Source organism: Heloderma suspectum, chromosome 3 (genome assembly GCF_057233095.1).
Source record: "Heloderma suspectum isolate Gila_16-S chromosome 3, 16-S_ref, whole genome shotgun sequence".
Taxonomy (NCBI): domain Eukaryota; kingdom Metazoa; phylum Chordata; class Lepidosauria; order Squamata; family Helodermatidae; genus Heloderma; species Heloderma suspectum.
Window position 1 is genome coordinate 97,593,539 of NC_139460.1, and position 26,978 is coordinate 97,620,516.

Below are 26,978 nucleotides of genomic sequence, written 5' to 3' on the forward strand. Positions count from 1 at the left end.
CAATGTTTCTTAGAGAGTTGCACTTGTGCATTGATATACACAGTGAGAAAACTATATATATATATAAAACTTCAATGTGCAAGAGAAAGGGAAGCAATACTCCACACTTTTTTCATCTGAACTATGAAAAAAAGTGGAAGACATTAACCTGAATAATTCAAAAAGGTCAAACTAGCAAAGGTTCTGCAGAGGCTTTTAATCAACAAGAGCGAGTTCCAGTTGCCCTCACCCGGGATGTCAGCTGTTTCAAACCACAAGCACTCCTCCCTGACTTTCGCTAGCCTTCGCTTAATTCCCTAGAAACACACTGCACAATCTGTGCATCATAAAAATTGCTGTCACTATACAAATCTGTGCACAAGAACTGTAATGTGGGAAGCAGCCCATGTGATTCTTTATGTGAGAATAGCGGATGGCAACAATGAAGGTCACAGTGCCTGTGTGCACTGACGCAACAGTCCTGATGAATCAAAGGCCATGACTCATCTCTCATGAGCTTCTCTCATTAAAAAGGACATTATTTTTAGTAGTGACACAGTGTTTACCCGTTTACAGGCGAAATCCAGCTCAGGATTCACTTTCAATCCTAGCTATTCTAACAATGGTCATAGGTGATTTGGGAATTCACACACATGAGTCAGATGGCTTTCATACCTTGGCAGTTAACTGAGCTGGCACATACGCTTTTGTGCCAGGATAAGGTCTCATACAATTCCAGCATAGCATCCATACAATACCATGCATTGTGCTGCCATAGCAGCTGTTTCAAACAAGCAAGCAGTACATTAATGCGTGTGTGTGTATATATATACACGTGCGTGTGTGTGCACGTATGTGCACACGCATGCACGCACTATAGTATCTCATGGTATAGTGACTATGGTATGCCATCCAATTTTTGTAAAGACCCTGGTTACTTATTTTTTACTATAGACTCCCATGTAAATATTTAGTTGATGCCAAATATTAGTTGAAAATATATTCCCTCTGTGTATCTTACCTGAAGAAGCAATTCATGCATTACAAAATATTCAAATCATTGTACTGAAAGTGACAAAATCCAACATATGCATTTTGCTAGGAAAGATATCATCCTCTTTGCCAAGATAAACTCAATGAACCAATCTTCCTTTACAGGAATGAGTAAGATGACAGTGGTGCCTAAATTGGCTCCTCTTGACCTTAACTGTCGCTCTATCAGCAGCCATTCTACCTGCTTCAGCAGGGGCCATTCTACTGGCTCAGCTAAGAAAGGGGTGGGCAGAAGGTAGATGTCCAGGGGTTTGGGACTTCAAATCTCAGAAGACCCTGCCAATGGTCAGCAATGCTGGAAGTTAAAATCCAAAACATCTGGAGATCTACTGTCTGCCCAGCCCTGAGCTAAGAGACCAAACTGCCCTTCATCTCCTCTCTTTACTGAACAGTCTCCATTCCAGCAGGCCATTATAAGAACAGCTGCGTAACTTTAAGAACTGTTGCCCAGGTTTGCTTGTTTTCCTTGTCTATTCTCATCTTTTTCCTTTTTATGCCAAGTGGGCAAGGACTGTCTTGTTTTTTAACATTTGTACAGCACCTAAAAAAAAATTAGGTTCTTTACACATTATAATAATGGTAAGTGACATCTCTATTAGCATTTGTATGATTTGATGCAGCCTCTATTAATGCACACCATATCAGATGGGATGAGGATGCAGATAGGACACATTTTCTTTCTCTTTCTGTTTAGCAGAAAAGGAAATAGACAATTATTTTTGTTTAATTAGTCAAAACAAACCATGACAGACATTTTAAGAATCAACGTTATTTTCATACCCTTTCTGTCTTCAAACCTAGTTATCACCTTGGTTCATGTATAAACCTGTAAAAAATATAAGCCGCTATTTCTTTGTATGGAATGTTATAACGGTAATTTATGAACACTGTAATTGAGGTCACAATTCAGCAATTTTAGTCAAATAGTGACTGTTCTAATACAGAACATAAGTTTTCATAGCCAAAAGGTTCAGCTAACAGAAGTTATTTCTTTTCAGAAAGGAGGATGAAATTATATATGAATTTGAAGACTAGCTTTTGAAACACCAATCACTCTGTTTCCAGCTCAATGAATAATTAATTAGCACACTCAAGAAAGTATTTTGTTAAACTGGGATCTCATTAGCAGGCTGACTTTCTGGTCATTTCATCTGCTACTTTTATATTCATTTCAGCATCAGCACACTGTTGGAGCTAAATAAGTGTTAAACAGGAATTGAAGGAACAAGCTAATTCAGAGAAAATAGATTAATCTGCATTGAGTTATTCCTATTAGGAACATGTAAAACTTAAACCAGAAGTTCCTTTTCATGGGTATTTACCATAGCACTGGAAGTGTTACAGCTGATTACAATCACCACCAGCATTGCCTGGGACTCAGAAGTCCCTGTACTTGATCCAAGTCAGGAAGTGGTGCTTGCAACCTTTGTTGCAGGCAGCTGAACACTCAAGGAGGGATCACTTTATTCTGGATACTGCCATGTCCCAATGAAGAGCACCTCCCAACACTGCAACTTGCAACTTAGGGATGTAATCCTATGCATGTTTAGACAGAAAAAGGTCCTACAACTCCCAGCATTGCTGGCTGGGAAATGCTGGGAGTTGTAGGGCCTTTTTCTGTCTAAACATGCATAGGATTGCACCATTTAACGCTCAAGTACCTTTACTAGTTGCGTTCTGCTATTCATCCCACAAAAGTGTAAGAAGCTGTCTTGAGTTTAGGGAAAATACACAACAAAAACTAGTATGTACAAATGCTGCAGAGATTCTGCTAAAAGATCCTTGATATAAGTCACTTTGTATGTAGTATGATATGGTGCGAGTTAGGAATGTCTACATGGAAGTTTGGAAGGTGGTAGATTAGTATCCAACACATTGCTGAGCCCTGTGGTTTACATACAACGCCTTTAGTATAATCTGGTTCACTTCCACAGGGCATGTGAGGGTGATGGGAGGGGCCAGCGTAACTTTCATGTCTACATTGGCAGTCTTTGAGAATATCCTGGAAGAGATAATTTGCCTTTTCCACTGATGTTTCCTATACTTCCAACGTGCTGTGCTACTACAGATAAAAACTAGTCTACTGGATACATGTGTTTAAGTATGCTGATTGTAGCATGAGCTTTCAAAGCAACAAACTCTGGAGAGGGTTCAGAGGAGGGCAACAAAGATGATCAGGGGACTGGAAACAAAGCCCTATGAAGAGAGACTGAAAGAACTGGGCATGCTTAGCCTTGAGAAGAGAAGACTGAGGGGAGATATGATAGCACTCTTCAAGTACTTGAAAGGTTGTCACAGAGAAGAAGGCCAGGATCTCTTCTCGATCATCCCAGAGTGCAGGACACGGAATAATGGGCTCAAGTTACAGGAAGCCAGATTCCGGCTGAACATCAGGAAAAACTTCCTGACTGTAAGAGCAATACGACAATGGAACCAATTACCTGGGGAGGTGGTGGGCTCTCCCACACTGGAGGCCTTCGAGACGAGGCTGGACAGCCATTTGTCAGGGATGCTCTGACTTGGATTCCTGCCTTGAGCAGGGGGTTGGACTCGATGGCCTTGTAGGGCCCTTCCAACCCTACTATTCTACTAAACCATTGTTGTTTTAAAAGGCCAAATGCTTTACTTGAGTGAGAAGAACTTGTGACTTACTGTTTGAGAGAAAAACAACAGAACACTCAAGGAGCATAATTATTTTGCACTCTTGAATTAAAATATACCAAACTTTCATTTTTTGTTGTTTCTAATTTCCTTTGACTGCAACTCCAGAGAGGGAGTTGGGGGGTGTTGTGGAATAAGTTGTTTAGGGACTGCAGTTTGGGGACATGTAAAACATAGAGATAGATTGAATTTTCATGGATTTCACCACTCCTGAACAGTTTTATCAGCCTTCAGAACTTGGACAGAATTGGGAACAACCCCACCCCCTCATCAGGATCTGGGTTTGATAAATTCCTTCTCCTGTCACAAATTATGAACTTGGAGTATGGTTAATTTTTCCAACTTAATTTAGATATGTGGGTTCATAAGATCCTCATAAATTCTTTTGTATAAAAATATACAATCTCTGTTGTCGCAAAATACATGATGCAATATAAAATACAGAGTTCAAGTCACAGCCCATGAAAGGCAATCACAGCCACATCTTTCCAGGCTAAGAATGAATGTTCTCACAGGGATGTTGTGAAAATAAAACAGCCTTCTCTGAACTCCCTGAGGGAAGGGTAGAGTAAAAATGTAATAAACAATGGCTTCCCAATGTACACATATACGATTTCCACATGGTAGATTGGTATACAGTACTGTAATGTTAAAAGGTATGCCCCACACTTCCTCAAACATATCCTGTCCTTCACCCCAAAGAAATGTACTCCAAATGTGTTTTGCATTCTCATCTGGACTCGCAGGATGTGCCCAACTGAAACCGATAAATCAATAAACTGACGTAATTACTGGCTCAAGGTCCTGAAGCAATTTGAGATTAACAAAGGGGCATTTTTTCTATGCTTCCTTCAAATAAGGTCTCTGGCCTCTGGGAAAGCGATAGTAAGTAATGTTATCTGATTACTCTGGCCTTGCAATGCCAGTGTTGTTCTGTGGTATTCTCAAATTTAACAAAGTGTAATGTGCAGTCTACAAGTTAACTGTGTTATCCTGAAAAGCTGTTACAACAATGTAACTTCACATTACATGCTAGAGCAAATGTTGGTAGTATTTCATATTTTTATTAATTTTATACTGTCAATATATCAAACTTGTCATAATCATTTGTTCCAGACAATAAAACTAGGCAGAATCTCTCTACTCCATTGGCCGCACCAAGCAGGATCCAGAGGCACCAAAGTTTTAAAAATAGCTTTATTTAGCATACCAAGATCCCCCGAAGTGTTTTAAAATAGCATAATTTAAATGTAAACCAGATATTTAAAAATATTTAATACTGCAATCAAATTGAGGTTATTTACACACTCTGAACAAATTGTCACACGAGTCAAAAACAGTTATGGGTAAAACAATGGTGTCTACATTCTTACTGGTCTTTAGTAATACAGAAGTATTTAGAGCTTCACAAGATAATGGCATTGTTATATTCCATGTACAGAATACCACACCTTGCCTATATTTAATAGTAAACCTCAAACAACATACTCAAACTTCTAGAATATTTGAGAGGTGAGGTTGTGTCTTAATATATTATCCATTACAGGGAAACAATTCTGTTTAAAAATAGTTGAGTATATTATGAAAAGAATAAAAACTCTGTATAAATCACTATTATCTTGAATTAAATGTTTGGTAAATTCAGAACAGAAAAGCACAACAATAAAGCTAATGGAGAGCCTTACTTTCAACAGTTTGTAGAACTGGAATCACTGTCACACAGGAAAACTGTATCTATAGAAGTTGGGGAAAATCTGAGCTATTCTATAAAAACAGAGGAACTTCTCTTTTATTTCATTAAAAAAATCATACTGTGTGTGATAGGCAGCAACAAAGGCCAAAAATAGAATTGGCCTGAACACTAGATTTCTCTCTGTTCCATTCTTTTTAGGTTAGATATGAGGCACTTTGGCAGAGGAACGAATCAAATCTCGCTGTGCATTAAGCTGTTTTGTTTAAAAGTAGAACTATCAGCTTCTGAAGAAGTCATATTAGGACCTCCCATATACACAGTTGCTTAGTGGAGAAGAGTGTGGCCAAAAAATCATCAACTTACATCATGCTGTGCATACTCTTGTTGCATTTATCTTGGACAGAGAAGAAGTTAATATGAGCCTTTTGGCACTAACGAACAGTCCACATAAGCAAAGTGCCTCGCTAGAAAACACAAATATTATTTTCTTTGCCAAAAAGAGTTAAGTACACCACTTCAATGCAGTTTAATAAATTGGCTTTGTTGCCTATGCACATTTAAGCTCCTGTAATGATTTCACAGGTTTATTATGGGAGCGGGGAAGGACTGGTGCATGACCATGACCATGATTAATTAGGAGGCAGGGCTGGCCTTACATATTCCGATACTGGAAGCAGAACGGTAAAATTATTTCCTCTGCACCCTCCACCCCCACCTCCAGTACTACTGCTTCCAAAAAATGTTGTGCCCTGTTGGGACCTGAGAAATGACACTGATGGGCCCCTCCTTGCCCTGCAACAGCATTGCATAAAATATGAACAGACTCTGGGTTCTATATGCATGATTACTAATATCGACTAGAATCCCCCGGCCCAACGAACAGGAAAATGTGTAGAAGACAAACGGGAACACACAGGATGGCAAGAAAGAAGGCACAGAGGCAGAGAAGGAAAGTGGATAATAGGGAGGTGTATCTAAGGGTCTACAATCTAACATCACATTTTCTATTCCCACTTAATACACTTGGAATAATTATCACCACCTGGTTCTAAGCTCACTATAATCAATGCCCTCCAGAACTCAAGACAACCGCCTCACCCCACCCCACCATGATGGCATAACTGAGTCACACAGAAAAACGAAACCTGTTCTATAACAGCTTAACTGAGCATCACAGGAAGAAGATATTCAACTGTACCAACAGAACGAACATTTGCAGAGCTCAAATCGAGCTGTTATCTTGAATCTCCACAGAGAGAACAAACCTATTCCCTTACCACCACCACCACCCTCCTCCAATGTCTGAGAAATTATCTCACCATAAAGATCTACAAATGGGGTGTCCACTGAAACAATATACAGCTTCAATTCTACCACAATAAAGCAGCAGTCTAGATACTTGGATTGGTATTTAAGCTGCTTCAAGTATTAAAACCCCAACAATTTATAACAGGCTCCTAAACTAACTTGAGAATACTTTACGTTTTCTCCCATTCATATAACACATTAAATACAGGTTAAGGGTGCCTACACAGTTTAACTTATATACATAGCCGAGTCATTCCCAAACTGTATGCCAGGGCCTTGAGGGAATCACTAGCGTGCTGTAAGAAGTAAGTTATTAAATATGTGTCTTCCATGTTCTGGGTGTGCCTGCTTGCCAAGCAGCCTCCTCTGGAGGCAGGTAGTTCTGAGTTTCTGCACTGGGTGTGTGTGACACGGATCATTAAGCCACTCTTATCCACAATGGCATCTCTATGTACATTTGTCTGAATGATTCAAATCATGCCCCCTCCCCCCCACCATGCAGAAACACATAAGAATAAGAATTACCTGCCCCCAGAAGAGATTACTCACTGTATGTTGTGAATCACGACTGTGGTGTGGCTCGTTACCATTTTTAAAATGTGGTGCCCTCAACTATCAGACATATGGGAAGCCACAACAGACTCCTCTTCAAAAGCTAGTCTTGTCTAGCAGAACAGACAAATGGCTTAGAGTAAGGAGGGGAAAGGGGTGAATTTAGGCACAAGAATGGGGGATTTCTTCCTCTCCTTACCTTCATGCACTGTTTCCGCATCTTGTTCCCTTCAGACTCATCAAGAATGGCTCAGAGCTACTGGTTTTGACAGAGAAAAGTACACACAGGCAAAAGCCCCCCTTTCTTCCACTCCATGTTTCTCTCATTACCTTCCTTCTTAGAATCTCAGGCATAAACTGCTGCTACAAATAAAAGGATTAGTAATGGGGGTGGGAGCTTCTCAGCAATCTTTATAGCTCAGGTTTTACCAGTTGCCAACCCCTCAAGCAAGCTTTAGTTTAACAGGAATAAGCATCACTAGCCCCCATCACACCCCCTGAAAACAAGCTGCGATACCAATCAACCATCGTTGAACAAATTCACTTATAGGTTTCCTGTCATACGTGTAGGCCTCTTATCTGCTTTTAAAAGCCAGCATGCATGAGCACAGAGAAGAGTTTTAAAAGAAGCTCTTTGTTGAAGTGAAAAAGCCCACACTAGTCAGAATTGAATATTGTAACCCAGAACAGTAGGCCATTTCATAACTTGCAAAGCACGAAACAAATATGAATTGGTACATGTTGCTGAGATGCAACCAAATACTGATTAGGTACACTTCCATTTGCCACTGGATAAGTAGCGCACCAGGGCTATCAAGTAGAAACATTTCTCTCAGAAAAGCAAGGAAAACAATTAACCAGGAAAGCCACTTGATAATTGCATATTCATTCGTTTTAAAAAATAACCCATAGGATCCTCTGTGCAGCACTAATTTCATTAGGTGCCAATCACAAATGGCTGCCTTCCCATGCATTCTATTGTCTCTTAAACTATGTGCTCTATAACTTTTAAGAACAAAAGTAATTTTAACTATCAGTATGTGCTTCCAGGTCCCAGTGTCAGAAAATCTTTTAATTTTTCTTAGGAGCAGAATTTGCTTTCTTTCTTGGTTGAACATACAGCTGATCACCAACATACTGCATTTCTCACAACAACAGTGAGTATTGCATGTCAAAAGATTTCAGCCTTACTTACAGCAACTGGCTGTTTGGCAAAGAGATGAGTTTCACCACTGGTGCCAGTTCAACTGCTTGTTTCTGTTCTGAATGGCTTTTAATGCACAATAAGAAAGGGGAAAAAAGACGGTTATTTGGGCATCTGAAAAAGATGGTTATTACCCTTTTAGGGATAAATCCCTTTCTGTAACTTTGTGATTATTGAGCCCTTTATGTGTACTACAAAACCACTTTCAGTAATCATATAAAAAGGGACACCAACTGACTGAAACAGCATCTCTGGAAGGGCACGCAACCATGCTGACTATTGTTTTGTCTCCCAGGGGGAGGGGGAGATGTTCCACAGAGCAAACCAAATTTTGGATAGAGGAAGTGGTGTAATATGGTAAGAATGTTTGAAATGTAGAAACATCAAGCTGCAATAAAGTGCTAGAGAGTCCTAGAGTCCCCCCACCCTCTCATAGGAAAGGAGCTTGTATCCTTCCTGCTTCATTTGGTGGTAACAGGAGGCACTGAAATGCTATTCACAATGTCTTCATATTGAGGGGGTGGATCCAAGTGAATTGGAGTTTCATTTCTTCTCATGCCGTTTTCACCAGCAACTTCCTCATAGGATGGCGGTGGGTCACAACTTGACAACCTAATTGATATGGAGTCTGCATGCCTGTCTGTGTAGCTCAGATATCCTGGAGAGCGCCCATTGCCTTCAAACATTTCTTCTTGTGGGGAATGAAGAATGCTGAGTGGCTGCGGAAGGGGACTTCTACCATCGGCAACGTTTCTATCACCTGTGGCTTCTCTGGTTCTGTTACGCGCATACATGGACCGTCTACGCATTTTCTTTTTGAAGAGGCATCTCCATGTGACAAATATGATAATAATGATAATGAAAAGGCCAATGATTAATGGAAACATAAGGTAAAATGGATACCAGTTATGTACTGTGTTACTTTCTCCATGGCGCCCATTTGTGTACTCTTTCCAAAACTCCATCTAAAAACAAGGCAGAAGAAAGAAAAGGATTTGCTGAGAGGTTATTTTCTTCAAATTAAAAGTTAAATGGAGGCAGAAGATTTGTATTGCCACTTGCAACGAAAGACTGAGCTACAGGCGTGAACAAAGACATTTTCTGATAGGCTTCTGATATGACCTCTTACCAACACATTTTGATTTGTGTTGGTACATCACAACATCAGAAGCTCTTAACGCTTGTGTGTATGCCCTTAATAGTAGCTGTATTAGTTTCCCATAATCGCAAAGGGAAGAGGTGGGGAGAGCCGTACAGTCGTAAAATCTTCCCCATTTGTTTGCGTTTTCAAAATAGCACAGTTCAGAGATGCATTGTTTCCAAATAGTGAAGGATTCGGCATAGGATAGTCATGCTGCCTCTCAGCCTGGATATTCCCAAAGCAAATGTCTTGACTTGAAATGTGAAGTTGCAATTTACAGCCCCAATGGCTCTGTCCCCAATGCCTGAACATAAATCTGACAATGAGTGAAACCATGTGAGAAACAAGGATAGACTCTATGAGCTCGATCCTATGCTTGTTCTTTTCAAAGTCAGTCTCAAGTTCAGTGGGATTCACTTGCATGCGTACATGGGGTAGGCTGCAAGAATGATTCCATTACATACAGAATTACATGAGATGAGCCCTATTCATGAATTACTTGCATTTTAGGGCAGCCCCATGGTGAAGTAGGAGCAGAGCTGTGTTTTTCACCCTGCCCTGACGTCACATCAGTTCATTAGCTCCGGCCTCTGATGCCTGCGCATTAAACACGGTTGTCTGCAAAGGAACCCTGTACAGCTGAGCAGCTGCTTGCTCGTAATGACTCCATGCCATTGGGGCACCTGGTTGCAACTGTGTGGAGCCGCTATGCATGAGAGGTTCCTTTACAGAAAATTGCACTTGACACGTGGATGAAGCTGCTACACGGATGTGAGGCTGGGGGCTGGGCACAGCCTGCTCCAACTTCACCACAGGACTGTCCTACATGTGAGGCAAGAGTTTCTAGTTATCCAGGTTCTCTTTCCTCTTGCTTTCAATTTGCTACAGCTTTGAATTAGCGTCCTGATCAAAGACCAAACAAACTTGAGCGTTTGTTATGTCAGGATAGGATGTTCGGTAAGTAGATAGAAATACCTATTCCATCACCATTTCAGGTAAAACTTTAATAAGACATGTTTCTTCCATTCGAGCCTCGCGTCTCTGAGCCAGAAACTTTGTAGTCACAGGTTTTGACAGTTCAATTTATGCACATTAATCAAATGTACATGCATGCGTGAGTCACAGAATAGCAGCTACAGCGAGTCACTTCACGTAGGCCTGCTGGAAGCTAGCTCTTGACTGATTCAGCAAAGGAGTTGACTCGGAGCAAGGATCAGCCAGATCAAAGACTCAAAGCTCTCTTATTTCTCCAGTTATTCTCTATGGAGAGAGCAATCCTATGGCCGATAGACACTGTCTAGAGGGCCATAGGATATGCTCATTTCCAGGAAAACCGACCGCCCCCCTTGACTGCGCTGCCTCAGAGGCAGCGTGGAGAAGCCCCATCCTCCATGCTCGCAAGAGGAGCGCGGAGCGACTGAAAAGGGGCAGGGGCCTGGGGGCGTTGAGAGCGGAGCTGTGCGTAGGACACATCCAGTGCGCCGTACAGCAGCTTCCTCTCCCGGTTGGCCCCCCTGCCGCTAGACAGCCGAAAATGGCTGTCTAGTGAAAAATAGTAAGGCAGGAGAGGCATGGAGGGAACGATCCCCATGTGCCTCTCCTGCCTTGCTTTGGACAGGCTGCTGCCTCCAAGGTCATAGACGGCCGCCTATCTAGTTAGGACTGCACCCTTAGTAAACCTGTTTTTATCTGGCCTTATTCTTCAAGACGACAACGAAATGCATGAATCACTGCTGATGCTTTCACCATGCATTCTAAGGTAAAACAGTACATGAAATGTTAAACCATGAAGCACATCTCCCAATGTGCAGTACCTAACTTACCGTCTTCTCATCATTTTCAAAGGCTTCTCTTGCCTCTTCTTTATCACAACGTTCTTCAAAGCATTCACGTTCAATGTTGCCTTGCTTAAGCTCTTCCCAAAGCCCATTAGCCCGTGGATATCTTTTTAAGACAGAATTAGCTTTAGCCTCTGTGAAGAACACTGCAGAAAAAGGGGAATTAGTAGCACTTTAAAGGTGAAACGTTTAGATTTTCAAGAGTTCAGGATAAAAGCAAGTGAATCTTCTAGGCAGGGGTGGGAAACTTGTAGGGCAAAACATCTGAGGGCCACAACTCCCATGATCCCTCATGGCTAGGACTGTGCTGGCCACAAATTGCCCACCCCTGTTCTAGGGCAAGAAATTGCATGTTTTTATTCAGAAAGAAATTTGTGTCTATTTATTAACTTACTATCCATACTTAAAATGAACTTATTTTATCATTCAGCTGTTCCCATCACAAGGGATTGGAGTAGGTGGCAACATTTAAAACAGTATCAAGACATACCAACACAATGTTTATAGTATTTTAGATACCAATATCATCCTACAATATCAGGTATGTTTTGTGTGCAAACACAAACAATTGATGTCCATAAAGTATGTGCATGGATATAACTTTGCTGCTGCACTGGAATGTAACAGCAGAAGAGATGACAAGATTATCTGTGGCACTTAAGAAAAAATGAAACCTCAATTTTTTGAATAAAAAATTAATATGCCAGTTCATATACAACTATAGCTAATACCAAACATCTACAAACATTTGAAAAATGATACTGTCTTTTCTTACAGGTACTCCAGAAAATAATGGAAAAAATGGTGCCTATTTAAACATAAGACCATATCTACTTAGATTTTAGGTACTATTTGCTTTTGGACCAACGTATTTCCCAAGTTCCTTCACAGCCTCCATAGTCATTAATACCCTGTTTGATAGTGCCAAGTCTGGGAATCCATGCGTGCAATTTCCCCACCACACCATCATTTTAGCACTAGACTTGATCCCAGCAGGTTGATAGGCAAGATTATCGGTTAGGGTGGAGTAAGAGAGGAGTATTTTGGTTGATATCACTGGGGAAATGTTTATGGGAAGAAACAAAACATTCCTGCCCACACACAGGATCCAAAAATACTGGTCTCGTATTACATATCAAACAGTTTGGTATTACAGTACCAAAGTAAATGGTAACTCTATAAAGAATACAGGCGCGCGGGCACAAAGACTTACCACCATCCATGCTTAGTACTGTTTAGTGCTGTCCCCTAGAAATTCCTGTAACACAAAAAGGAAGGTGGTCATTGTTAATGTGAGAAAAGGCTCTCAGTCAAGGAGTATATGAAAATGATTAAGTGCTATGAAGTTACAGGCCAACGCATTCTAAAAAAGACAAGAAGCCTATTGTTATACTCCAGCATCTCAGTTAGTATTACTAAACATGTAAAACTATATTTTTTTATTTAAAATACGAAACTGGCCCAGAAACACATCCACATGGAGAACATGCACAAGACCACTAACGTAACCGCACTATTACCAGACCTTTGGGCCTCCGCCACCCAAAGATAGTGACAAATGAATTCCATAGTCTCTGTGTAACTGTTCACTATAAAAATAAATTTAGTATTTTTGTACTCCATGGATATACTTACACCATATTAACAAACTGGGCATGATCAGTTTTGCAAAGTGCATCAATCTTTCTTTTTAAAGAAATATCGGTTTACTTCGTAGAATTAATCATACCCAATCTGTTTTTATAGTGCAATCCATGATGAACAAACCATGGGTTACAACTCTGGGTTATCCCTACCCCAACCCATAATTCTGGGTTCGGAAGCTAAACAACCCAAGGATGGAGCATCACTGGGTTCTTTAGTTCAGCGGGAGCATATGGTAATCAGCATGCTTGCTCTTACTTGTTCACAACTAACCAGGCTTTAAACAACTCATGGGTAGTTGTGACATGTGAACCAGGTCACAAAGTACAACAGACATGATTTAGAATAAAACCCCATTTCACTATGTCTGTTTTTGTTAAAGGAAAATTTCAAGTCTTTCTCGGAGCTAATTCCATCAATCACTCCCACATGACATTTGCTGGTATAAGAGTACCCCATGAGAGCACCAAGCCGTTAAGAGGGGAAGAGAGGGAAGTCAAGGAATATAGCTCTATTCTTCCTGGTGGTGCCTTAACATGTAACTCTTTAGAGAGGGCACAAGTATGCCCTGCACTGATGTGTGCCCTTTGGGTGTTCATAAGTGACAAATTGCAAGGCTGATTATAAATGATCTACAAACAATACTCTTCTTTCCAGCAAGCCTCAGAGAGAAAGCCTATCAATGCTCAGAAAGACCCTTAACCTGTACTGGCTATTCACCAGTGAAGTGGCTTTTCTGCAAGGTTTTGAATGGGGAAGTTTTCTGATGCTCTAAATAGAGCGTGATCTAATTTAGCTTATTTGACTTGTATCTAGCAAACTAAACTAAAAAAAAGTACCCCATGTTAATGTCCCAGTAGTCATAAATAATTGAACTGAAATATTTGTTTAGGAAAAAATATAAAGCACACTTGATGTGGTTTAAAACAGTGATATGGGGACTTTTCTGCAGAAAAACAAAACACTGGAAGATTTTCTATAAACTTTTTCATTTCAGACATTTTTCTGCCCTACATCACTACTACTCACCACCAGCCACAGACCATTCAACAGAAACAGAGTTTGCAAACAAATCTAGTGTCAACCCTGTCCCTCCTGGAAATACTGTTACTATACCTGATAATATTAAGTCTATATATCAATGGGTGCGTAGATGATAGCCATTGTATCACCAAACCAGCAATGTCCTTCAGCTATTTACAGTGCAAAACAAGAAAGTCCCTAAATAAGTACTTCAAATGGATACACCCAGTAACAAATAATGGGGTATTTTTAAAAATGTCTTTGGGCACTTCCATCTTTGCGTTTATATAAAGAGAGAAGTTGAGTCCATTTTGATTTGTAATAGCATCTAATATGAAAAGCCCTCAGTAAACATATTCCAAGTTCACTTTCATTAATTGCTTTTGATTCTTCGCTTCCATGAATGCTTCATCCTTCACTCAGTATGAAGTTCCAGAGAATAGTGTTGACTTTTTCTGTTTTAAACATTAAAAAAAAGGTGAAGGTGTCCCCAACCAGTCGTGTCCGACTCTAGGGTGTGGTGCTCATCTCCATTTCTAAGCTGAAGAGCCAGCGCTGTCCGAAGACGCTTCCGTGGTCATGTGGCCGGCGTGACTGAACACCGAGGTGCACGGAACGCTGTTACCTTTCCTGCCGAAGCAGTACCTATTTATCTACTTGCAATTTCTTGCTTTCGAACTGCTAGGTTGGCAGAAGCTGGGACTGAAGACGGGAGCTCACTCCGTCACGCAGCACTCGTGTCTCGAACTAGTCCTAGCACTAGCAGAAACAGGAAAAGTTCCCATGTGCTCTTTCCCCAAAAAGGTTAGCTATGGCACATTTTAGTGACAGTGCAAGTGTTTATTTAAGCTAGGGAGTTTGAAAGACTTGAGTCCAACAGGACATAAGCCTTCATACCTCTCCTCTCCCAAACACATTCCCTTCCTTCCCCTTTACTTTCTTAGCAGGAGCAGTGGTAAGATGAGAGAAAAGAGGAAGTTTCCTCCACCCTCCCCATCATTGTGCAGCGTAATACTCTGGAGACTTCTGGGAGGGGTAGTTTGCCCCCGAGTCCATCCTGTCTACCTTGACTCTGAGAGGCAATGGAAAGAAGGCAGGGGGGAGGCAGGGGGAGCAGAAGAAATCCCATTTGCCGTTACAGCTTGTTGTTCTGCTAAGAAGGTAAGAGAGAAAGGAGTATGCTTGGTGCTGAGGGATGCTGGGAGGGCAGAGGACAGGACAAGACAACACCTTCAAAATAGCTTCAGTGCTTCCCCAGGTTTTTCCTGATCCAGGGGTGGGGGAAAGGCCCCAATCCAATCCAAGGAGTGCCTTTGAGAACGCAATCTAACCCCCCCCAATCCTCCAACAATTGGTTTTTATTTCAACAGGTGTGTCCCCCACCCCCAGCTTAAAAATGCACTATTTTAGAGATTTATATGCCACCCTCCAATATAAATATTTCCCTGGCAGCTTAAAATAGGAGTGTTTCTTTCTTCGTCAGGAGCTATTGAAAGCCGTTTGTTTTCTTACTCCGGAGTGAACGAGCATCCTTGCTTCTGAGTTCTTAGGTGAAAGAAGAAAGTGCAAAAGCTGGGTTGCAGTTAAACCTCAAAAAAACCAAGATTATGGCAACCAGCTTGATTAAAAACTGGCAAATAGAGGGAGAAAATATGGAGGCAGTGACAGACTTTGTCTTTCTAGGCACAAAGATTACTGCAGACGCTGACTGCAGCCAGGAAATCACAAGACCTTTACTTCTTGGGAGGAGAGCAATGACAAATCTTGATAAAATAGTGAAGAGCAGAGACATCACACTGACAACAAAGGTCTGCATAGTTAAAGCAATGGTATTCCCCGTAGTAACCTATGGCTGCGAGAGCTGGACCATAAGGAAGGCTGAGCAAAGGAAGATAGATGCTTTTGAACTGTGGTGCTGGAGGAAAATTCTGAGAGTGCCTTGGACTGCAAGAGGATCAAACCAGTCCATCCTCCAGGAAATAAAGCCAGACTGCTCACTTGAGGGAAGGATATTAAAGGCAAAACTGAAGTACTTTGGCCACATCATGAGAAGACAGGATACCCTGGAGAATATGCTAATGCTAGGGAAAGTGGAAGGCAAAAGGAAGAGGGGCCGACCAAGGGCAAGATGGATGGATGATATTCTGGAGGTGATGGACTTGACCTTGGGGGAGCTGGGGGTGGTGACGGCCGACAGGAAGCTCTGGTGTGGGCTGGTCCATGAAGTCTCGAAGAGTCGGAAGCGACTGAACAAATAAACAACAACAAAAACAACACAAACAGGTTCTTGCACAGGGGAAGTTTTGAGTTAAAGTACTGTCCACACATTTTGATTATGTCCTGTGTTTAATCTTCATCCAGACCCACAAATGTCTGTTAGATCATTTACTATACTTCTGGGGCTGAAGAGATAGGCTGGAACTTTTGTCCTCCAGCTGAATTTGCCAAAATTCAGTACTGACATCAAGTACGGTAAATAATGCTGCTTGTGTTAAACTCCTGCGGTAGGCAACTGAAAATGTTCTCATATCTCTTGGTTCTAAACATCTTATCTAATGTCTGTCAGGACTGCTCAGGCAACAATTGGCTTGACCAACAGAATGTCAATACTTGATTCATACAGCTCCTCAAATTCACTGATTTGTGCTATACATCACTTAAATATGTATCTATGCCAGGGATAGGCAACCTTTTGGGGCCATGGGTATATCCGGCAATTTGAGAAACTGTTATTGGCACCACCACAAAATGGCTACCATGGGGGACATGGCAAAACATGTAACGTGTCCAGAAGACTGAGTACAAGGCAGAGGTGGGGGCTGAGCTGTAACATATTACATTCACTGCAGTTTTCAGCACCAACAGAAAGCTATTTCACAACATCCCAGCTTCCAGTAAGAAAATGTGTTAATGTTGTAAAAGTGGGATGGGATGAGGACCTTGGCAGGCACCAAGAAAGGTGACTGGGGAACACATAGTTTCTCCTTTCCTTCATTCTAGTAAAAAAAAAAACAACAACAGTGTGTTTTTCATATATAACATTGCTTCTGGGCATTATCTGGGGGTTGGACTCGATGGCCTTGTAGGCCCCTTCCAACCCTACTATTCTATGATTCTATGATTCATTAAGGAAAAATCTAAGTTTTGATTATCTTCATTGTCGAACTCAGGTGTATTAAATACTTCTATTACTTCTTTACCTGCCACGTGAAAAAACAAAGCTGAGAGAAGTGTCTCATGTAATCTGCTACACATGCAACACAATGCAACTACAAATCCTGGTTTCTACCTTCCCCAGCTCTTTGCAGCCTTTTCTTCAAACACCAACTTTTCTGGAGACTTTAGCTGTTTTTGTTTTGTTTTTTGCTTCACAGGTTTACTTTCAGTTTCTTTTCTGACACTGCAATATTTTCTGCTGCAATATTTGTAAAAAGATGCCACAGGAGACTTAAGTGTGAATAAAATAGTTTACCTAACACAAACACAACTGCTGAATTCAAATTGATTGATATCCCAAGTTACAATTCTGTGCCGGTTTTCTCCATAATGAATGATTTTGGTTCCAACTATCATTGCAGTCTGTGTCCACCTAATACATAATTTAAAACTGTAATGCTCATTAACTGCTTTAAGAGTTTAGGACAGGAAATCATTTTTAAAAAGTAAACAAAACTGTTTTACAGAATAAACAAGCCTATCATCATCCCATACTACGTCACCTTTTAACAGGCTTGCCAGCAAGTTAACTATGCTTTCAGCAATCGCATTAGCTTCTCTTCATTTGACATAAAAACATGCATTGACTGCATTCACACATCAAAATAAGCCAACAATCTGGCTTACTAAACCATGATGTGTATGAGCAGCTTGTTAGTCCATGGAGACTGATCACTCCCACTTCATTCTTCCCGTCATGTTAATGGCTAAACCAATCAGGCAGCCACATTTAAGGATAACTTTCTGCTACATCCAAACTGGAAGCTACAGTTAATGGCTTCCAAACAAGCTAGGACAGGAAGGTTTAAAGCTGGCCAAACCTGGGTTGTTTGGCAGCAATTAACTATAGTCCTTAGTTCGGATGTAACTGGAAGCTATGCTTCACTGTAATTTGCTGGTTTCTTCAACAGCTTGCACAAAGGGAGGAGCAACTGGGTCATATGCACCAGCACACTGCTCATGCACATCAAGGTTTATTAAACCAGCATAGGCAGCTTACCATGGTATGCAAATACAGCCACCAGATCTTGTTTAAGTAAGTGTGACTGCCTGAGAAAATTCCTTTTTCCTTTGGCAACAGAATTCATTCAGGTCAATAGCAAACTGGAAAAAATAGCTAGCTAGGCAGAATGTTAAGGCCATAGTCAGGAAGCAGACATTTCCTGCCCCAAGCTATCCACAGGGACTTTGTGTTCAACAACTACTGTCGGTCAAAGACAATCCCAGTATGTTCGTCAGTGTTGCATCTGACAGGCAGCAATCGTTAAACACAACAGCAAATAATGCAACTGAGCATAAAGTACATTATATATGATTAGATCGCTTATAGACCACTTTTCAATGTGAGGTTTTTGAAGCAGTTTAGACAGTATTATCAGGCAACAGTTTAAAAACGTTCTACACATCTTAATTCTAAAGGGCAGAATCCAACAGGGTGCTTATGCCCCCGCCAATTCTCTTACACCCCGCCAGCTCTGTTTCACAAGTAGCCGCCAGCACTTGCACGTCCACAATTTAGTGCTTCAGGGGCAACCCAAAATGAGCAGAAATGCTAGTTTCTGGGAAAAGGCAGGTCAGTGGAGCTCACATAAGGGATCTCCGCCGACCTGCCTTCTTCTGGAAATGAGCGTTTCCGCTCATTTCAGGGCTTCTTCTAGGAAGCGCTAAATCTCCCTTGTGTAAGCGGTGTGTCCTGCTTGTGCAATGGAACTGGCCGGACCCACTGCTTGTGGAAGGGAATCGATGGGACATAAAGGGATCTGCGGGGGCATGATTGCCTCACTGGATTCTGCCCAACGTTTCCACTACAATTTCACTGGTACGCTTCTGAGAGTTCTATAAGTCCCATTGGAGAGATGGTAACACCAGCTCCTGACTTTTGGAATTCTCAGGTTTTGGAGGCTCTGGAAAAACAGTGGTGTAAAATGCCTTCTTCCCAGCTCTCCTGTTCTCTTGCTGGGTCCAGCTTTGGATGTATATCCCTGATCACCAGACCCACGTAACACAACATATTAGTGTCCAAAGAGGCAAGGGCTTGCATAATACACTTCCTAATGTTCATGAAGGATGGTGGAGGCCACAGTACTATAATAATTTTACCTTTATTTCATATGTACCACTATCTGCTTGTTTTAGTAAGGATGAAGGATTATCTATGGCTTGGATTGCACATAATGCTAACCCATGGTACGGGTTGTCGATTTCTGGGTTGTCATGATGTGTGAATAAAGCCATGCTAACAAACCATGGTTTGTTGACAAGAAACAACCCAGAAAGAGAACACATCATTTGTTATTGGGTTGTGAAGTTGTTTAAACCAGAGGTTGTCATTACATGTGAACTCATAACTATGGTTGTTCGTAGGTTGTTAGACCAGGCTACAGAGGTGGCAGGCAAGAGTGGAGGGCAAGAATGGTTAACCCCTCCACCCGCAGCTATTTTGCATGCCAGAACTACAGTGCCACAAAGGCATTTGGGATAGAAGGAAGAGGAAAACAAAGAAGCCGCTGCTTGTTCAATCACCTGTCAGACAAACCCTGGGGAAGGCAAAAAAAACCTATTGGTTAAATAAGACATGGGCTAGCATTATGTGTGAACCAGGCCCACGTCCATACAAGACACTTAGTGAGAAAGAGGAGCTCACTCCTTAATTTCTGGGATTAAACAGAAGGCTAAACCTTCCTTCCAAGTACAGCTTGGGCTGCTGAAGTTTCCCCAACAATTGAGAAGCATGACCGAACGCAGGGACATATGCAACCTAGGGAACAAAGGATGAAATATTATTGCTCTTTCCCACTGCAAATTCAAACAGAGAGCAGACTTGTGTGGGCACATGACAGCAGTGGGCCCAAGAGCACAAAGCCCAAGTCTAGTGTTGGATCCTCTCCTCCAGCCTCACCGACTTCACCCTCTGCCCCACCGTTTTTGAAGCTTTGCACATGGGAGATATGCTGCCAGTGTGGTCGGTTCACTTCATCAGAACTTCTGCAAGAATTATCTGCTTAAATGCTGGCTTTTAGAAATGAGAGTGTAGGGAGGAGATTTAAAAAGCCTGTATTATAGCTCTAGTTCAACTGAAATTTATTCTGTTTTTAAAGGCATTATTATGCCATATTTATAAACTGCCAATTGGCTACCTGCGGTGAGCAAGAATAGCCATCAGACAAGTTAGCTATTATCTTCCTAATAACAGCTCACTGGGGGTCAAAATACTCTCTCTCAGACCATCTTCTCTGCAATGAACTCTGCATATGCTCTAAAACTCAGGACCCTATGCAACATGAGGGAGAGTGTCTGACCTACCTACCTGTTGAAGGAGTTAGAAAGAGATGGTGAGAGACGAATCTCAATATCCAGAGGGGTAGTCATGTTAGTCTGTTACAGCAAAAACAACTGAGAGACTTGTGGCGCCTTAAAGACTAACACATGTATTCTGGCATACTCTTTTGTGGACTATAGTCCCCATCATCAGATGCATCAAATGTCAAGATGAATCGGTAGAGACATGCTGTAATGTGGAGGTCATTCAAAGAACATGCCAGCCCAGAAGAAGAGCTGCAATGCAAACCTGAGTACAATCAGATTCAGGATAAGTACATTCCCATATATCTGAGCAACTGGATCAACCGCCACCATCATGCTTTTTCCTCTTCCTTCACAATCCCTTTCCTCATGCCTTTTAGTTTGCAAGCCTGAAGGCAGGGGCTGTCCAACTGATTTTTGTAAGTTGCACTGAGAGCCTTTCTTGGCTGAAAAGTGGGGTAGAAATGCTTGAAATATGGAAGCTTTGCAAAAGTTTTTTTAGGCTAGGATGCCACAAATACAAGAATGTGTGGACAGGCAGGGCTGTAAAAGATGTTGTGAATTAGTAACTGTCATCCATTGCAAGCCTTTGGAATAAGGCAGGCTATAAGGTCTAAGAAACAAACAAGCTCAGGAATACCAAACATTGCATTACAACTATTCTTTAGATGGCCTGGTTGGCAACAGAATCCAAAAAGGAAAAATAGTCATCCATCGATCTATTCCAGACTGACATCTCAATTGATTTCTTAGGAAATGACTGCCAGAACATGTGGCTGTAGTTTCTGCCCCAACACATTGTTACAGAAAGCAATCTTATAAAAAAAGCAGTTTATATTTGTTCTCCCCCTTTCTAGAGCCATTAGATTCCTCCATTTTGAAAATGAAACAATTGGAAAGTACTCAGAAAAAGCATTTTCACTGCCCGCCCAAACAATTTTAATGGTAAAAAATGAGCTAATCCATTACTCAAATTACAAACCCAGGAGAGATTTGAGTAATTCTACAGAAGCTGGAAAACCTACGATGATGACTCTTCACCTAGTGTTAACTTACTGCAGGGGCATGCAACCATGGGGGCAATCCAGTTATTTGTAGCACATGAGGATTTCTAATTGGGTGTAGATGGGTAGTAAAGCTGTTCTCACTATGTAAGAGATCACTATAGTTAACTGATTCCTAATGGGATTGTATGTCCAATGCAACAAGTTACCGCTTAGTGAATAAAGACAGCTTACTATCCACACAATATCAGGAACTAATCAAGAGAAGTTATGAAATATAGCCATCTAGATAAAACCTCAAGCATTTGAAAAACCAAAAAAAAAAAAAAAGGCTTTGAGAGAATAAGTTAGTGGGACAAGGTTTCTCAAAGCCTTGATTTAGCCTTTCATTTAAAATTTCCCCTTTCAATCTCTAGCTGCCAAGAAAAGTTTCAAATGAGATTCACATTTCTTTTGAGTCTGTAGCTACAATTCACAGCTTTTACCAAACTGCAGGAGAGCAAGCAAAATGGTCCAGCCAATTTCACTGCTACAATTCAGTACAAAATGTCAGCAGCAGCAAACCTTTCTATAATAATTCTTCTACAAGGATAAAGGAGTCCATATCTGTCGGGGATGAAGTTTCAGAAAACCAGTTAAGTAGAGAGAGGAACTGAAGCAGTGCAGAAGACTCTTTGCTTGCAGGTAGGAACATATTACAAATGGGTGACAGAAAACATAAGCCTACTCCACTCAAGCAAGGGCCAGAGGACAAAAACCAACATACTTCACAGGTGCTAGACAGACCATTAAGAGGGCTTTGTGGTTAAGAATGTTTTTAAGATCCTGCACTGATCTATGTTTTTCCTTGCTGCACTGACTTATATTTATTCCTGGTAGTTGTCTGCTTGTTGGGCAGAGCACGGTAGATAGGAGACCTGAAAGTGTAGGAATCACCTTATCTAAAGTTCTGCTGGGTTCACGCTGGGAGAGGGGAGGAATGGAATTTCCCCTGTTCAGTCCCAGTCCCCCCAATTTTACTATGATGATTTCCCTCCGGTTGCAATGGGATGGGAATTTTGCATGCAAACTCCTGGACTAGAATACATTTTCCCGAATCCTAGAGGCATATCGGGGGTATGTGAAAGCTATGGATCCAAGCCTTCCCCCAATCTGCCCCTGGAATGCCCCCCTTTTGCCTCTGACATTAGAGCTCTGAAAGACAGACAAGTACCACAGAGGTTTCCATGGTGGCTGGGAAGGGGTTTAATGAAGTCAGATCTCCCCCTCTGAAGTTGGACCTCTCTCTCTGCTCTCGAAGAGAGATTTAAAACATCCTATGCCCCCGCGAAGGCCTTCCAGGGACCACAGCATTGCAGCTTTAATGGCCGCCTTTTATCTTATTGTATTCTGCTGCTTTTAGTAGTTTTGTTTCATTTTTAAGTTGTTAGCCACCTAGAGGTTTGTTTTTTTTAAAAAAAGGAAAGGTGGGATATAAGTGATTTAAACAAATAAGGGAGCAATCCTATGGCCCTTAGAGCATGTTGGGGAGGGGAGCATAGAATACTTCTGACTCCAGTACTTGACCTTTGATCTGGAAATTCACACTCCCCCTCTCTTGGAAAGAACAATGCGGCTGCCTCTCCAAGGAATGCAACCTCGGAGAGGGGGTAAAGTGGGTGTTCTGGCTGGTGGGGAGGGGACTGGAGACGCCAGGATACAAGCTATCCCAAAGCCTCTCCAGCCTCTTTCTGTCCCCCTCCAGAATGCCCCGGCTAGATGGGCAAAAAAGCCTGTCTAGTGAAAATGCAAAGCAGGAGGAGCAGTGGAGGCAAAGATCACCTCCGCCACTTCTCCCGCTCTACACGGGATGCATTGAAGGTGGAGGTCATAGGATTGTGCCCTAAAGAGACTCCACTGGCAAGGCAGTATTCTCATGTCAGACTACAGTATTGATTTAATCTGTCTGGTGTTTCTTGATATGCTAATTTATGATATATTAATTACAAAGTGCACACATTTCAGACAAGATGTTCTTCTATTTCAGCAGAGTAGGGTTATGCATAAGTGAATTAATGCTACTGAAAATATAATTCAATTCTTACCTGCTAAATTGATTCTTAAAACCAGACCGATCACAATAATTTCTTAAAATGGCTGCGCAATGGCACTTATCAGCTTGGAAAATGAGCAATACATTTAACAAGGACAGGGAAAGCATTGGATATGCCAAAATCTAGAAGAACATTTTTCTCATATGTGGTGGAAGTGTGGGGAGGCAATTACATATTGAACAATGGTCACTCATGTATAAAATAATTCAATATGACAATGGATCCTTTGATGGTTTCACTAAATTTAAAGCTGCATCCCTTTGGATAAACAGAACTAGATGTTATATTTTCTCACCATAGCCTGAACCATGTTTGGAAATATAACTGAAGGCCAACGGAAAGAGTTAGTAAAGAAAAATTGGGAACAATGAGATTTGGCTAGACTGGCAGTGCTTTTGAGAAATTCAAAAAAGGTAATGTAATTTTGAAGAGCGGAAGTCCAACAATTCAGTATGCTGGCAAAGCAATCCTACCAGCGGAATGGTGTGTGTGTGTGTGTGTGTGAGAGAGAGAGAGAGAGAGAGAGAGAGATCCAAAGGCAGAGGAACCACCTAATCTAAAGCTTTGCTGGGGCTTCTTTGCTGGGGTCGTGGCAGAAGAGAGGGAGGTCCAGCTGTTTTCTCTTCCCCACCCCCTCATCTTTTCCTTTCACAGTTTCCCTCTTGTTGATTCCATTGAGGGGATAATGAATTATGCCTGCTCCACACCTGGCACAGTTCTTCTCCCATTCTGGAGTTTAGTCAGAGGCAAAAGATGGCTTTGGATCATTCACATCCATAGGTTCTCCCACACACCCACAGAATGCCCCTGGAATGCCTCCTTTTTCTGCTCTCTTAGAATTGCAGCCTAATGGAAAGTTAAGGAATGAACCCGTGGAGAATGGGTGTTGGGAACTGTACGATAGTTGGGCTATTTGGTTTGTTTTCAAAAGGTATAATAGGTAAATATTTTTAAATACAGTTGGAAGACACATAATTAAAGGTTTCATATGTATGTTGTGTGGCATAAGTTAAACATTTTCAAAACATAAAAGGATAAAATATAGATATGAATGGTGAGAGTGAGCTCAGTTTTGATCAACAATACCTAGCTTCCCATAATTGTGAAGCTGATTAGATTTCCAGATTTTTCTAGGAATTTAGTTTTTGAAACCACAATACTGCCTGCAGAGATTTTAATCAGTGGCAAATATCTGCTTAAAAAAGGAAGGGACATATTTATAGAACTCATTATCTCTCTGTGTAACTGAAGCCAAAAGAAGGGCCAAGAACATGGATTAGGTCAACACCTAAATCACAAAAGCTTTTTTTAAAAAGCAAAATTACAATGTTTTAGAAGACATTACTCAAATGAACATAAACTTGTTTTCTTGCAGTTTCATCTGACTTATATAAGGGCTTGTGCTTACAAGTATTTATGTGCTTGCATATGAATAATCATGCATTTTAGCCCTATTTCAAGCTAAAATACATGAAAACAAGCTCAGTCCACTTATGCGCAAACTCAGGAATGAAATACATGCACATGCTCTCATATTTGATGCACAGTGCGTAGATTTGTAGCTGGGTACTCACATAAATAAGTCAAATCACAACTTGCAGCAATTGGTGTCATCAAGTAATAAATCTTGAGGACCCGCATGATAACATTTTAAAGGCACATTTAATTTTGTACAGATATAGTTAGCAGAGATATATGTATTAAATACCAGGTAACTGAATGCAGCCATTTGGCAATGGACGTGTTTTCTGCAGCAAACTTTGAAGTACAATGCCTTCTCTCTTGCCTATGGGAGGTCCCAGGGAAAAGACATCGAGGACACAGAAGGGACTGGAGGAGGTCAAGCCTCAGAGTCCGAAGAAACCAGACACAATGGAGGTCAATTTCCTGGTAAATTCAACATGGACTGAATTGCCAGGAGGGATTTAAAACTACGAAAAGCAAGGTGGAAAACAAGACAAGGCATTGCTTAAGGTCACTTCAGAGAAGCAATTTAACTGGAAGTAAGGACATCGCTGTCTGCGATTGGAAAATGAATTAAAACAAGTACATCCTTTAAATCCCCCCACCTCTTGATTAATTTGAAACTAGTATTTAGATTCCTTTGGGGGTACGTCGGGTCAACTCCCTCCTCGGAGTAAAGATGCAACGTAAACCCCAGATATACTATTCACTTGTGGCAACCACAGAAACCGACGTGATATGGAGTGCGTGCGTGCATTTCCTGATCTCTCAAAGTATCAGATTATTTCCCCAAACTCCCGCTTGCCATCCGCGTCAGCTTCCTAAAACTAAACTCAATCCGGAGACTGCGGCTCTCTTCCAACACAGCGATCTATCAGTACCAAAAAGAACCACCAACAGCAAATTAAACTACCGGCACTAGGGACAAGGGGAAGTATCCACTGTTACTCCTACTTAGAGTAGACCAACTGAAATTAACAGGACTTAAGGGCGCAATCCTATGCATGTTTAGACAGGAAAAAGTCTTACGACCACCAGCATCCCTCCAGCCAACCACGCTGGCTGAAAAATGCTGGGAATTGTGGGACTTTTTTCTGCGTAAAAGATACATAGGATTATTGTGCCCTAAGTTAGTCATGACTAAGCTATGTCCCATTCATTTCAGCGGGTCTACTCTAAGCAGGGATAACATTGGATACTACCCCAGCTTCAGAACAGGGGGTCCAATGCACTTCCTGGGCAGGAGAGGGAGTTGCCCAGAGAGCTTGCCAACCTGCCTGGCGCTTTCTTGTCACCCGCAAGCCCCACGGCCCACAGGAGTCCGCGTGAGCCCTCCTCGCCCAGGTCAATCCGCTGCCCGGCTGACCTACTGCCCCTGGACGCGATTCCGCCGTTTCAAGCCCCCCCCCCCACCGGCGGCTTCCCAAAGCCGCTCCGAAGTCACACGGTCCGCTCTGTTTACCGAGAAGCCCGCTGCAACACTCGGCAGCGGATCTTTCTCCCGCCGCCTCCAGCGTCTTCCTCCTCCCCATCCCCGCGGTACTAGCCGGGCGCCCAGACCGACCCCCAAAACACGAACCTCGCCAAGTCAGGGACGCGCCTCTCCGGCGCGCTTTCAGCAGTTCAGACGCCCAGCCTTTGCGCAAGCGCTGCTGCGCGCTCCAGCTCCACCCCCGGGATTCCTGCGGCTGGGGAAAAAAGGAAACCACCGCGCCGAGCGCGGGAATGGGATGAGCAAGCCCGGCGCGCGGCTCCGCCCACCTCCGAGTGCGGCTGTTTAGTGCTCCGGCGCTACTCGCGTC

The 26,978-nt window shown here is 42.0% G+C and overlaps 1 protein-coding gene across 1 annotated transcript; it reads right to left on the reverse strand.

Moving 5' to 3' along the window:
• Positions 1-4,873: 4,873 nt before the first annotated feature.
• On the reverse strand, positions 4,874-26,978 carry PRRG1 (proline rich and Gla domain 1). The gene is made up of 4 exons (XM_084841740.1): positions 26,756-26,978; positions 12,643-12,687; positions 11,415-11,575; positions 4,874-9,415 (listed from the first exon to the last, which is right to left on the reverse strand). Exons 2-4 carry the CDS (start codon positions 12,650-12,652, stop codon positions 8,912-8,914), a joined length of 675 nt encoding a protein of 224 aa, XP_084697866.1. The 5' UTR covers positions 12,653-12,687; positions 26,756-26,978; the 3' UTR covers positions 4,874-8,911.

Excerpts from the sequence above, each read along its gene's own strand:
- PRRG1 (XM_084841740.1), bottom strand. Across the intron at positions 9,416-11,414 it reads TTGAAAATGATGAGAAGACG|ATGGAGTTTTGGAAAGAGTA; the intron begins GTAAGTTAGGTA and ends CCTTGTTTTTAG.